The following is a 13,864-nucleotide window of genomic DNA, read 5'->3' as shown; positions in this document are numbered from 1 at the left end:
TCTCTTATCGCGATTCAGTCTTTGCTAGAGCGTAAGTTCGAGGTTTCTAACTGCAACCTTTAATACCTAACTACCTAGGTACCTACCTATTCAGCTAACTAAGTTGTCTTTGACCTACATCCATTTAGTTGATATTCTCATCGGAAACATGATACGGACGAACTCTTTGAGTCTTTATATCAAATAAATTGTTGGGTCCACGAGAAATGCTAGTTCTAGTCGATTACGGCATAATTACCCATCGTTCATCTTCACATCAAGTTCTGGCTGACGCCATCATGGGTAAGATTTTAAGCCTAGACTCCCTTGTCGGGAATACCAGTCAAAGCCTCGCATATTATTGCAGGCTAGCTACCCTATGGCCTTAGTACGGTAGGATTCCATATATCAAACCTCTCATCCTATTATGAAAACAATTTCTGCTTATTGTTCTACCTATGTTACTGTAATCTCTAAATGGATGTTTTTATTTGTTGTGGGCTAACAGTCCTAGAGCTGGTTGCGCTCCGGCCTAGCAGGGAACTTGATAGCCTATGGATATTTAAGAAGTTCGTTGCTGTGTTTCTCATACAATACGCCGTCCTAAAATTCTACCGTATTGTGTTATACCCAAACTTCTTCTCGCCACTTAGACATTTGCCAGGACCAAAGGTATTCTGTGAAACAAACCCACCTCACTCAATATTGCTTCATTCTGACCTTGCATGTAGGATCATAATCTAGTCCTTGGGCAAGAAGTAAAAAAGTTCAGAGCCGATGGCCCCGCTAGCGTTCAGCTACAATGGATGCGCAAATGGCCAGACACGCCATTTATTAGATACATCTCGTTCGCTGGCAAGGAAGTCCTACTGGTAAATAGCTTGGCCGCGCATAAGGCTGTTCTCCAAACACACGTCTACGATTTTGTTAAGCCACCTTTCTTTGCGCGGTTGGTTGGAGAGATCACAGGTGTAGGCCTATTATTCTCGGAAGGGGAGGCCCATAAACGCGAACGAAGATTGTTGGCAGGCCCCTTTTCAGTGCCGAGCATGAGAAAACTCTTACCTGTCTTTCAGACAAAGGCCAAGGCCCTTTCGAGTGTTTTTGAACAATTGCTCGGCGAAAAACCATATGCTACCTTAGAAGGTACGGTAATGATGAAATGCCACTATTATGACCTATGTTATTGTAAGGCTAATCTATCTCTTTTTAGCAATTGAAACCTTTTCTAAGTCGACCATGGATACTATAGGTGTAACGGTGCTAGGAATCGAACTAGACACTATATCGTCAATGTACCCGCTAGGTTTCCAGGAACTTTATGACCGAGTGCTTCACCAAGGGTTTCTAGGCCAACTTATCTGGGTCATTAATGCTTTTCTACCAGTCCGAGGTATTATTCCTTTAGAGGCAAACCGCAGATTCATCCAAACGACTGCCGACTTGAGAAAGATGCTGCAAGACATCATTCAGCAACGCGCGACGGACCTAGCAAACGGGACTTTCAAAAGAGAAAAGGGCGAGTCTAGGGACCTTCTTACATATATGTTGGAAGAAGCTGAATTGCGCCGACAGGAAACAGGGGAAGATATCTGGTCTATAAACGACATAATTGGCCACGTGAGAGTCTACTTCCCGTCCTTCCAGTAGTCTAACACTGACAAGATTGCATTTTCCTAGCTTCTAAACTTCACATCTGCAGGTTCGTCTTACGCTTGCCTGGCCGTATTAACACTCTTAACTTCATAGCACTAACTTGCGACCCCTTAATAAGGTCATGAGAGCACGGCAGCCACTTTATCATGGTCTCTCTACGTTCTTGCAACCAACCCTGCTATACAAGATAGGCTACGGTTGGAGATAGACTCCCTACTAGAGACCGACCAAGAGCCAGATTATGACTCAATTTCCGCTCTACCGTATCTGCACAATTTCGTTCGTGAGGTGCTTCGTGTCTATCCCCCATGTGGGTCTTCTCCTTACCCCTTTTCCCTGAAGATGTCTCTATTTTCTTGAGAACGACGTAAAATCTCCCAGCTAAACTAATTGAACTTTAAAGCATACATGGCACAGCGTGAAGCAACCCGGGACCTCGTAATAGAGGGTGTATCTATACCCAAAGGCACACAAATCGATTTCAATATCCCGCTTGTACACCAGCACCCGCTAGTCTGGGGTCCGGACGCCACCGTATTTGACCCAGACCGTTGGGACCGGCTGACGGGCGATGCGGCCACACCATTCGCGTTCGAAGCCTTCCTTCAGGGCCCACGGACCTGTCCCGGCCGTAACTTCGCTCTCATCGAGGTCAAAGCCGTCCTTGTCGAGCTGGTCCCGCGGTGGCGCTTCCTCGGTATCGAGCGGCGGAGTGGAGAGCTGCTGTCCTCTGAAGAGGAGCGCGTTGGCAGGGGCGTTAAACTGGCGAATCCAAGTTTGACTTATAGACCGGCTGATGAGTTGTTAGTAAGGTTTGGGCGGGTTAAGAAGCTGCTTTAGGGTTTGGAGCATGAGATAAAAATTTAGCGGAAGTGAAACAAAAAGACTACAACATTGACTCGAATATATATATTATTTAAATTTACGGTATACGTTTAAATCCCGACTCGAAATGAAAAAAAGAAGGGAAAATATGGTAAAGACGCTTTCTAAGAAAATAGATACGAGGCCAAAAAAATCTTTTTCGTAATGCTTTAATTTGTCATTACAAATTTTATATAGGCACACCCCCTTTTCCATTCAAGGTTTCGACAGCTACGGCGAATACTGGTTTGTTTTGCTCTTTTCCGACTGGGTCCTATCTCGTTGGATGGCCTGTCTTTAGAGAATTACCTGGTCTTAACGCTCGCAAGCTGAATCGAACCGGAATCTTTGCGGGTGGTGTTACCACAGACGTAAGGATCAATATCTGGCACGGGCTCAGCTGAATTTATCTAAGCGTACGTACGAGACTCTCAATTGTCAGATTCTACCACTGCGCTAAAGGGCACCTTGTGATCAGTCAATTGCCATTGCTTAATATATGCAACACTTGCTTACTGCTCATAGCATCCAATTTAGTGTATGTCCTTAGGTGCGAAACAGACAGGTACACATTCCACATACCTCTTATACCAACCAACAGGACATCGAAAACACTAAAAAGATACAATTATAAGTTAAGAATAGTATAAGCGACTCAATCAATCAGATTCAGATGAACAATACACCTAAGGGTCTATAACAAACGTCAAAGGAGTAGTACCTAGGTAACAAACAATAGCAGCTATTCCTGGCGAAAAAAAATTCAAAAAAAAACATACAACACCGGGGATTCGCTGGTCGTCACCGACCCAACTACTAGTCCAGCGGTATCCGGCTTGTCAAGGGGAGAGCGGACGGGATCCCGAATTTTCCAGATCCTATGGTCGTATGTGATGATTTTGGTTGCTGATATGGTATATATCGTATACTTTGAGGGTATCACGTTTGGAGGGTGGGGGTCCCCTCTCGATTATTGCCAATTGGCACTTAAGCTCACGACCTTTCCAATAAACCAACCCTCATTACAACTTGAAATCAATATGCTAACTCAGGTACCTAAAGTATATGAATAAATATTATAATGCGAACATACCGCTTCCTTTATACAGTAATGTAAGTCTACAATCGATATGACCGCCGTAAAGAGAACAGGGCGGATAATGCGACCTTTCGAGCTAGATCCAACCTCCTATTTTATCTAACCAGTCAACTCATGCAACATTTATACCTCACTTCCCTTCTAACCCAAGTAACGCTAGACAAAGAATCTCACGCTCAAATACAACTTAAGCAACTACCTTACACGCTCTCGTCACTCATCTCCGACTTATTCAAGCCCTCCGCCCGGCGGGCCTCCATGCGCTCATCAAGCATACTTCCCGTGTCGTCGTCATCATCATCGTCTTCCTCCTCACTCTGCAACCCCCTCTCTTCTACTCCTAATTCACTAACGTCTTGCGAAGATGTAGACTCCAGTGGTCTCCGTCGCTTCTGGAAGTCCTGTTTGTGCGCGTTGGCCATAATACCACGAATTGACCACCCACGTGGTACCCCGGGCTGTCTGCGCCACCGCATTCCGCTCCCCTCTGCCTCTGCCTGTTCCTGTGCTGGGGTCTGTATCTGCGTTCTAGTCTGTTCGCGGCCAAGCGCTGAGGCACCTACTGTGCTTACGTCAATCGCACTAGCTGTAGCTCCCTCGATAGGCAGTACAGGAGCTTGCTTTAACTGTGTTGCCGTTCTGACGATGCGATTTTGGTCTTCTTCCTCGCTGCTGGGACGCTCAACGAGGGGTTCATGAGGCACCAAGGGGTAGGGTAGGGGCACGTCGCGGCTGGCCTTGTACTGAGCAACGTTGCCACAATGCTCATTCTCGACGCGGAACAAGGCCCACATGCCGCGACGTGTGACCTCGGCCAAGGCGACGAGAAATGAGACGATGGTACTGTGCTGCTTGTTGTGGGCGAAAATGGCGTAGAAGATCCAACTAAAACGTAGTATTGGATCAAGCACCATGATACCGTAATATAGCCACCGACTTTTGAGCCCCAGGATGTCACGGAGGAACCGGTGTCGCGTATTGGGCTGGAAGAAGGAAAAGTCCATAAACAAGTCCCATATTGCTGGAAATACGTGTTAGAAAGTGATTTGCTTTTTCTACAACTCCGAAAAATGAACTGGAACTGTTCGAGAGCTTACAAGTATATATGCTGTTCATAATGGAAAAGGTGACGAAGAGCCCGAGATTTGAATCCGTGGACCTCATGCGGTACATCGATAGGGTTACAGCCGACATGATTGTCATGCCGTACTTGCCACCGTTGACCAGATGCGGGAATACGTTCTTAGTATCGCGGTAACGACGAATGCACTGCAGCGCACGCCAGACTGGGGGCAATGCCGAAAAGAATCCTAACAAGCGAGAATTATTTGAATTACATTGAACGGGGTTATTCCAATGATGTGCATAGAGGCAAAAGAAGAGTTCAATGTTCTGGTTTCCTAATTAGCTCTTATGGCAGGTTATGGACCATTGACCATCATGACTTACCGAAGTAGCATAGGTAAGAGAACAGTACATGTCACCGAGGAAAAAGTCGCGGAATTCGACGGGATATAATCCGGCGAAGAACAATCGATACTAGAAATGTTAACGTAAGTTGAGCTGATGGGGATTTAGTACTTACATGAGAATACATGAGCCATTGTCGACTCCTGTGCCATAAAATCGGAGCTGGAAGTATGAGGATAGCGAGCGTGATAGCTATTAAAATTACCGGGTAGTATAAATATAACTCTTCTGACCCGTACCTGGTGAAGTTGATCCAGAAAAATATACCAAAAAGCAAGAGGAAAAAGCTGGGGAAGCTAGACAGTTTTCTCCAATCCAGGTTGTTTCTCGTGTCGAACTCAAAAATGAAGGGATAATTGATCTTGTTAATTGTCCACATGTAGCAGTCAATGCAGAATAAGAACATTAGAACGAGCATTAGAAAATAGCCACCGTATATCTGCATAAGGTAGCTAGTCTGCTGTTGTACCACGGGATCCGGATCGAATAAGAGTTGGGCACCGTATACGAGACCCTGAGTGGTAAATACAGCCCCGGTACCGATGAAGAGTCCATTCCGAAACGCGATCGCGGATTCGTCCCCTGGCCGCCGATTTAAGCGATGGAGCTTCCCTGAGGCAATCTTGCGATTGCCCTTTTCGAAGTATCTCGCGTACAAGTCCTCGACTGCATGAATATATTCATCCACTGTGGTACTATTCACGAACCATGACTTGTTGACTTTCTCATTCATATACTTATAAGGCGGCCGAGCATTAACAGCCTTGTCATACTTCTTGTTGAGTTTTCGGAAAGCAGTCCGGTTGAGTTGGGCATAAGACTGGAGAAGTTCTAGACCCCTGTAGAACTCTTGTAGAGCTAGCTTTAACTTTCGCTTTGCCGTCCTGTATGACACTTCGTGGCTAGCTGGTCTCCTCATATAGTCCCTTTGCGAGTCTGCACTCATTGCACCAAGCACTGGAGTGAAGTGCAACTTTGAAAATGCCTTTGAATTCGCGCCAGGCTTGAATATTCGGGACTTAATCGGATCGACCCAACTGAGAGAATTGTTGGTACCGGATGAGACCCCATTATTATCATGACTACTACCGTCCTCGCCTCTTTCTTTACGTTGTTTTAGCTCTGCTAGTTCTTGTGTACGTCGATTCCGCATCTCGTGCAATTGGTCCCGGAGAACAGCCAAGCGTTGTCCGGCCTGATCTTCCTTCTGGCGATAGAACGTCTCTACCTTATCGAGTTCGCTATCTAGGAAGTCAAAAAATTCTTTTTCACGCTGCCTAACCGTTTCGATCGCTTCCAAGCCATACCCGAACTTGGCGCTCTCAGTTCTGTTAAGACGCTGGGTCAAGTGCGGGCCGGTCGAGAATATACGCCGAAGTCTGCCAGGCGACGCGTCTTGCTGAGGCATAGAACCGCGGCGAAGATAGGAAGCTAGTTGTGAAGCGTCTCCTGGAGTGGCTGAATTCATAGATGTACTGCGCCTTACAGGCTGCCGGCTGATGGACTTCTGAAGCGTGTTCGTTGGCCGAGATGGAGATTGTTCGTTTGAGATCGCAGGGTCGCCCATTGCAGGGCCTGGCAACTCGAACATATTCCAATTTTCCATAGTTGGAGGCGGTGTAGGCACAATGCTACCATATTGTCCCTCATTTCCCGGCGACGTCGTTAGTGATTGACGTCCTGTCCGCACGGGAATAGGTGTCGATTGAGCTCCTAATGCGTGATGAGTCCCCCGAGTTGCACGTCCTATGGGTGCGGGGCTTGCTCGTAGAGACTCAGTTTCATCTACGATTCCTGCTTCGGGGCCTCCATTCTGCTGGCGAGATAATTGACCAGGACGAGGGGTTGCCTCATGAGGTGGAAGGTCACCCTTTCTCCCTTGACCTAATGGCGTTCCATATGCCTTGTTAATTGCTCTCGAGATAGCTTTGATATGTTTCTTGCCAGCCTTGTAGTTTAGATATTTGGCTCTCCATTCTAGTTCCTATGTTAGCATTCATATATATCTGCTCTCCCTTTCCTATGACTACCTGATTATACTTAATTCACAACTTACCTGGCACAAGGTCCTGCTCGAGCTCTTTGGCAAACTTCATGACGTCAATGAGATGAGGCAAGGGTTTTTAACCTTTCAAACTTTAGATTTATTTCCGTACGCATGGAACAGTGGATTGAATTAGAGAATTAGGGCAGTTGATATTCAGATATTCGGGGTGGTACCCAATAACAAGTCAATCATGAAGGAAGGATTGTACGAAAATGGGCCCCTGAAATGGCGCGCACCGCCGGAGGAGAATTTGATCCAGATCAACAAACGAAGAAATCAGAAGACCCGCCTCGTTTGTTTAAAAGCTGAAAAGTTTCGTGCTCCATTCTATTTTACAGGGTAAGATTACTACATCCTGCATTAGGTACCCTGGCACACCGTTCTTCAGTGGGGTCTCTTATGTGCCTTCCCATGCCTTCCCATGCCTGCCTATCTCCATCTTGCATCCCGGTTCAGACTTCCGATAATGGATCAGTGTGAACCACTATATAAACTCCCGAACAGCATCCGGCACTTTTAGCGTATCCCTATATTCGAGTAGCGTGATTGCGCTTCTTTAAGCTCGTTTCAGCTACAGATTTGATACGGCTACTACCGGTATCCCCTAAATTCGCGGGGTACGATGAGTAGTATGTAAATATTAATGACGTTACTTTTCGCTCATTCTATCATTCTAGATAAAAGCGCGCTCTTCCTATCTCGGCTACCGCCGCTTCAAACCGGGTGGTATATTGTTAAGTTGGTTGAATTTATAGTGTTGAATTGAGCTCTTGCTTATTGGCTCTTTCTCTTTATCTCTTTAAACTTCTAATTCATGATTAAACTAATGTGTTAATCTAATAGTATATCAATCTAACATTAATATGCATTACCACTTATACCCATGCGCTTTACTCATAAGCGTCGAGACAATGAAAGGCACATTCTGTGAAAGCGACTCTAAGAATTATAGGACTTGGAACCAATTAGCATCCAGCCACGACAGGGCTACAAAACTTATTTTGACAGTCTGCCCCAATTTTTAACTATTGGCTAGGTCTTCCCTCACCCACCACAGCCTCATTCACGAAGTCGATGAGAGTGAAAACATTAGTCGGCGCTACTACTATATACCTCATGTATATTCTTATTTTTAATTTTCCAAGTTCGACTCCATTTTAGAGTCTATCCTGACTTTTTTTCAAGTCTTTGACTAAAGCATTATGGCATCGTCGCCGGCGGGGATAACCCCTCGCCTTGTTGTGTATTACCAGACTATCCACGACTCCAACGGTAACCATATCTCAATATTGCCCTTAATCACGAAGCCTGATATATCGATCACACACCTAATCGTGGCCGCGATTCACATCAACGAAGATCCAAATGGCTTAACACTCAATGACCATCCCCCCTCAGACCCGCGATTCATTACCATGTGGGCAGAGATGCGCATTGCTCAAGCTAGCGATATCAAGGTTCTTGGTATGTTAGGCGGAGCGGCTAAGGGTTCTTATACTCGACTCGACCAAGATCAGGAGACCTTTGAGAAGTACTACGGTCCTCTCTACGATCTCATTCGAGAAAGAGATCTCAACGGCCTCGACTTAGATGTTGAAGAGCAAATGTCGCTAGGGGGCATCGTGCGCCTTATCGATAGACTCAGAGCGGACTTCGGCCCCGACTTCATCATTACTCTTGCGCCGGTCGCAGCAGCTCTCCTCGATCCAAGACGTAATCTCAGCGGCTTCGACTATGAGGCCCTGGAAGTTATGCGTGGCAAGCAAATTGCTTGGTATAATGCTCAGTTCTATTGCGGATGGGGTGACGCTAGCACCCCCGTGATGTATGAAATGTGCATCGCAAGAGGCTGGCCGCCGGAAAAGGTTGTCGTTGGTCTTGTGACGGCGCCAGATAACGGACCCGGCTGGGTACCTTTCGAAGTTTTAGGACCAACGCTGGCAGTCCTGCGACACCAGTTTTCTAAATTCGGAGGTATCATGGGATGGGAATACTTCAATGGGCTGCCAGGGGGCAAAGAGCGGCCTTGGGAATGGGCGCAGCGCATAACGAAGCTGTTAGGTGGCACTCGAGTTTGGGATGCAGAAAGTACCAACGTAAAAAAGGCTCAGGGTAGAGGGGTTGTCGAAGTAGATCCGGACGCTGGTAATGGTCCAGGTCCAGAGATTCCTCAAGGTTTCGAGTATTACTCTGATGGATTGGATGAGGATGAGTATGCCAACTAAGTTGGTCTTGGTAAAGAATGAGTCACTGTAGGTGCGTCAGGGTCGTACTTAGAATTTGCGTGTGCTATCCAAGTCTCGTAGTGAATGTATAGACCGTCAAGGAGAACAATCATAATACCGATGTCAGGACAATATCATCCTAAAATAGGATCGCGAGCGATGAATTCTAACATTCAGCGCATTTTAACGACGTATAGAGTCACCACAATTATGACCAACTTCTAGGAGCTTTAACGCTATATCCTACAAGCATTTAAGAGAGGTTCACGGGGTAGCGATAATTGTTAGTCCTTCCCCTGATTGGGTGAACTGTACAAACAGACAAGATCTAAAGCTCCCTACTGAATATTGATACGTAACACACCTAATGATCTGATAATCTTAACGAATAATTCAGCAAACATTTCGTCAAGTATTGATATATATTTCTCTCATATTCTCGAAACCCCCTCCTTACTCCCATCATTAGCCACATCAATCCAATATTCAGATGAGGATATTTCTTTTCCCAAGGACTTTTAGCGCTTCCCAAAGGAAAGTGTTCGATAGGCGACGCTACCTATATCCCCCTATGGAGGGAACCGAAAAGCTCTCAAGGGTCAGGGCTCATACCAGCAGAGAGCAAGAATCCAAGCAGGCCAAAATGCCCCGTGCCCTCTCCGAATCTGCGCGATCAAAAAAGCACAAAACTGTCGAGATTACCGAGAGAGTAGCACATATACAGCAATGGAGACGGGATAAGATCAAACTCCCCAGCCATCCCAGCAACCCCAGGAATTTCAAGGAGAAGGTAGGAGAACGCCTCGACCTTCTCCACGGTCGCGTTCCATCGCTGGATGCTGGTAAAGAGACAAGGGCAAGTACTAACAGTAGCGAGAAGGAACAACCAGGTTCTCTTCAAAGGAAAGCCAACACTGCAGACTGGCGGCCAAGGCTAAGGCTAACAGAAAAGGGCAAGGGGTTAGTAAGGAATTTATCGTGGTCGACCCTCAAGGAGAACGTTAGGCCAAAACAGAAAGATCCCCTCCACCAGTGGATGGTTGATCACTCTGGTGGCACGATTAAATAACACTAGATTTGAATAACATGCCTATTTCTATGCGAAACGGGTCAACCGATGTATAGTCTAGCTCATGATAGCTTCGGTTTATTAAAGCATAAGTGACTTTTTATAGTACCTTAGGAGATTGTTAGATCATAGGCACTAGTAATTAGTGTCGGCACGGTAACAAACCGCTACCGTACTCGCTCTAATCAATGTACACTGAATTAGACGCCTCTGGCGGTGGATAAGGCCTTAATTTCGGTTTATTAAAAGAGATGCCATAGCTAATTTGACCGGGTGGTTAATATAGCTGCTAGCTTCGTTGACCCTACTGGGTTGGTTGATAGCCCCGGGTGTTATCTCTAAGAAAATGAAGCGTGTAGAAAGGTTACAAGCTCCCCAAAGCCGACAGTAAAAATAGAAATTACAAGAAGAGAAGATAATAGGAAACAATATGACTGCTGATTTGTGCCGAAGAGGATGGAGTCCGCCCATTCAAAACAATAACTGGTGTATCGGGGATCAGCATAAGACCAGGTCGGTTACATCTCGAGTACATGAACACTGATAATCGGCGTACACAAGATTTAAGTCTCACTTGGGACATAAAGCCGTATCGAACATATATATTCGGGGTACCCGCCGTGTAGGTAATTGTCTCATTTATTTATACTCTTTCAGTCGCTACCGGATCTATGTCTCAAATAATAATTAGTTATCTCTCCTATCGCTAGATCCTGCATTCCGTTACTAGCAAAACCTGTGTCATGGGCTTGGCAACCTCCTATACAAACCGTAACAACACCTCTTGCTAATTTGACCTTGTCATAACTAGAACTAAGATACTAGTACATGACAAGCATGCTAGTGTTTAATTGGCTGTTTAGGTACCTAAGGTAACGACCCGAATCGAGCTCTAGAATGTTCTTAAAAATAGATGCTGGGTATATGAGTGAGTACCTGGTCTTCATTTACTTGCTAATATCAACAGATTTCTTAAGAGACCCAACTCTTACAGATATAGTAAGACAGTTTACTGCCATTGCTATGTAGATGACTTATCTACCTACCTTTTAAACTACCGGACTAACTACCTACCTAAACTATAGTTATAGCGTTACTAGAAAAGGTTACATCGTGTCCCGGCAAGGTATACACTAGTCAAAAGCACCTAATGCGTCCGCTCTAAGGGTACTATACTAACGATCTCTTACACTATCTACCTAGGTACCTAAGCCAGTGCTTTTTTCAGAATATTACACGTGCTTCAAGGCAAAAATGTAAACTAAAGACATCCATGTTTCAGAACAAGGGGTTACCGCTGTTCGGCCAAGTTTATATAAGTCTTCATAGTCGCCTAAAGTTAGTTCCAATTAACCGACTTGTGTCTTGGTCCAAGTATTTACCACCAATAGCAGCAGGGATATAAGACACGCTAGGATCTAAAAGTCTACATAGAACCTGCGTAGCCCTCCTGGCATCTAACTAGACCCTCGGCCCCGCACACACACACCATCGCGCAACCTCCGCCAACCTTATCGGCACGTTCTACCGTCTATCTATTACCTTCCGCTTTCAGTTGCAACCTATCTGCACGCCCAGCCGTGGAATGCTTCGGTGCTTGTCCCAGAAGAAGAAACTGTCGTGTCTTGGTCAAGCGTGGTTTGCGTAAGCTATAGGGACGGGTTAATGTTCTTCGGTGCATTGTGCCTTGCGAGGAAGGAGGATCGTCAGGTACCGAGCGCGGGAGAGGAGTTGAGATAAAGTGTATATATAGAGTAGATGGATATGTGATCGTCCATTCCATTCCATCTCATAGTCGATCCCCTTGATTCCGATCAACTCTTCAGACACCACTTGATTCCTTGCTCATAATTCTCAATAACCTAATCGGAATCATGAAATTCTTCGTCGGCAGCTTTGCCTTCCTGCCCCTCGCGGCTCTTCTCACGTCCGTCGCTGCCGCCCCCATTATCGAGGAGCGTGCCGAACTAGCTGCGACGACATGTGGTTCCACGTCCTATAGCGCGACGCAAGTAAACCAGGCCGCGCAAAAGGCATGCAGCTACTATAGCTCAGGGAGTGCACCTGGTGGCTACCCGCACACATACAACAACTACGAGGGCTTCTCGTTCTCAGTTTCCGGGCCGTACCTCGAGTTCCCGATCCTATCCAGCGGTAGTGTGTATACTGGCGGTTAGTTGTGATAGCCTTTCTCAAGTATGTGATGCGAGCTAATAGATGATAGGCTCCCCTGGACCGGATCGGGTTGTCATTAATACATCCTGCAAGCTAGCAGGTGAAATTACTCACACTGGAGCTAGCGGCAACAACTTCGTCGGTTGCTCGGGAACATCTTAAACTAATATACGTACAAGTTAGTCGAGTGCGATGGCTATGAGTATCAATGGTTCCCTGGGCCTCAACTGGTCTAAAAATGATATATACGCTGGCTGTAAATACACAATAAATGCAAGGTGTATATATAAATAAGCTACTGCTTTTGTATGTGACCTTCAAGATTCCAACCCTAGGTTTCAATGATATATACCTTCACTCGTTATATAATGCGAATTGACTTAGGAAAGTGGTTACTCGGGCGTTTAAAGACCGTAATAGAATCTATAGATTGGATGAACCTGCCAACGGAACGGGCTGATTATCAATTGAGGCTGTTGGGAGTGCTTCACCTGTCTCGGCCGGCTCGATGCTTTGCGTCAAGGTCTCCTGGCTGGGCACTTGTTCGGGCTCGTCTGGCTGCGCACTATAATAGACTGAAAAGTAGCTTTGACCGCCGCCTGTTCTAGAGTTAGCTTAATTATATATTTCGTGGATGGTCCCTAGTGCTCATACACATTTCCTGCGCATATCCCGAACAAGCTCTGTTGCAGAATGAATCTGGCACGGCCCTTTCAGAAGGAGGGACAGCTTGACCGCATAAACAACCGGTGCCGTTTGTCACAGCCATCACGGGCTGGTTATTGGATTCGCACCAATCCCCGCAGAAACCAACCGATTGAAATACGTAGGTGCGACTAAATTCTAGATTTGTCGGTGAGTCGAAACAGCCCACGTACTCGGGAGGTCCTCGAACAGCTGATGCGAACCCGAATAATGCCAGGGCGGCGGAGATTTGGTTCAGTTGGACTCTCATATTGACTGGCGGTGTAGTATGTTGAAGTGAAAGCTATTCTAAGGTGAGAGATATGTATCACAGTAGGTTAGATAGGTACCTCTATATGATTGTGAAGTAAGTGGCTGCCCAGACTACTTATGTTAGGTACCTCGCAGTAGGAATGACTGAATGGATGCAGGCGGATTCGAGTAATTTCGGTTGATATCCGGGCGTGAGTTGGGTTGATATTGACCAATCGAACGGACAGTCCTACATCGTAATTGTACAAGATTTGCGGCTCAACACAACTCACCTATCTAATACACCAGATGTTAGGGGAACTGACGTCGTGGGATTTGTGTTG

General features: G+C 46.0%; 6 protein-coding genes across 6 annotated transcripts; 4 read left to right on the top strand and 2 right to left on the bottom strand.

Annotated features, from left to right (window-relative positions):
* Positions 1-259: 259 nt before the first annotated feature.
* On the top strand, positions 260-2,622 carry F4817DRAFT_323813 (cytochrome P450). The gene is made up of 6 exons (XM_049301555.1): positions 260-651; positions 711-1,125; positions 1,193-1,599; positions 1,660-1,681; positions 1,754-1,945; positions 2,039-2,622. Exons 1-6 carry the CDS (start codon positions 457-459, stop codon positions 2,473-2,475), a joined length of 1,668 nt encoding a protein of 555 aa, XP_049163568.1. The 5' UTR covers positions 260-456; the 3' UTR covers positions 2,476-2,622.
* Positions 2,623-3,485: 863 nt separating this feature from the next.
* F4817DRAFT_83095 (EXS-domain-containing protein) lies at positions 3,486-4,901 on the bottom strand. Its single transcript, XM_049307931.1, has 2 exons — positions 4,696-4,901; positions 3,486-4,619 (listed from the first exon to the last, which is right to left on the bottom strand). The coding sequence occupies exons 1-2, from the start codon at positions 4,799-4,801 to the stop codon at positions 3,799-3,801; spliced, it is 927 nt and encodes a 308-aa protein (XP_049163567.1). The 5' UTR covers positions 4,802-4,901; the 3' UTR covers positions 3,486-3,798.
* A 2,940-nt stretch (positions 4,902-7,841) lies between these two features.
* F4817DRAFT_323809 (glycoside hydrolase family 18 protein) lies at positions 7,842-9,708 on the top strand. Its single transcript, XM_049301554.1, has one exon. The coding sequence runs from the start codon at positions 8,318-8,320 to the stop codon at positions 9,338-9,340; it is 1,023 nt and encodes a 340-aa protein (XP_049163566.1). The 5' UTR covers positions 7,842-8,317; the 3' UTR covers positions 9,341-9,708.
* Positions 9,709-9,911: 203 nt separating this feature from the next.
* Positions 9,912-10,409, top strand: F4817DRAFT_311437 (uncharacterized protein; the record flags this gene model as incomplete). Its single annotated transcript, XM_049299996.1, has 1 exon — positions 9,912-10,409. The coding sequence occupies one exon, from the start codon at positions 9,912-9,914 to the stop codon at positions 10,407-10,409; it is 498 nt and encodes a 165-aa protein (XP_049163565.1).
* Positions 10,410-11,728: 1,319 nt separating this feature from the next.
* Positions 11,729-13,260, top strand: F4817DRAFT_323804 (ribonuclease-domain-containing protein). Its single transcript, XM_049301553.1, has 2 exons — positions 11,729-12,581; positions 12,634-13,260. The coding sequence occupies exons 1-2, from the start codon at positions 12,284-12,286 to the stop codon at positions 12,744-12,746; spliced, it is 411 nt and encodes a 136-aa protein (XP_049163564.1). The 5' UTR covers positions 11,729-12,283; the 3' UTR covers positions 12,747-13,260.
* F4817DRAFT_82969 (uncharacterized protein) lies at positions 12,600-13,741 on the bottom strand. The gene is made up of 3 exons (XM_049307930.1): positions 13,619-13,741; positions 13,239-13,572; positions 12,600-13,183 (listed from the first exon to the last, which is right to left on the bottom strand). The coding sequence occupies exons 2-3, from the start codon at positions 13,537-13,539 to the stop codon at positions 13,008-13,010; spliced, it is 477 nt and encodes a 158-aa protein (XP_049163563.1). The 5' UTR covers positions 13,540-13,572; positions 13,619-13,741; the 3' UTR covers positions 12,600-13,007.
* Positions 13,742-13,864: the final 123 nt, after the last annotated feature.

Source organism: Daldinia loculata, assembly GCF_022478755.1.
Source record: "Daldinia loculata strain CBS 113971 unplaced genomic scaffold F4817scaffold_2, whole genome shotgun sequence".
NCBI classification, from domain to species: Eukaryota; Fungi; Ascomycota; class Sordariomycetes; order Xylariales; family Hypoxylaceae; genus Daldinia; species Daldinia loculata.
This window is presented reverse-complemented; position numbering and strand designations above follow the sequence as displayed.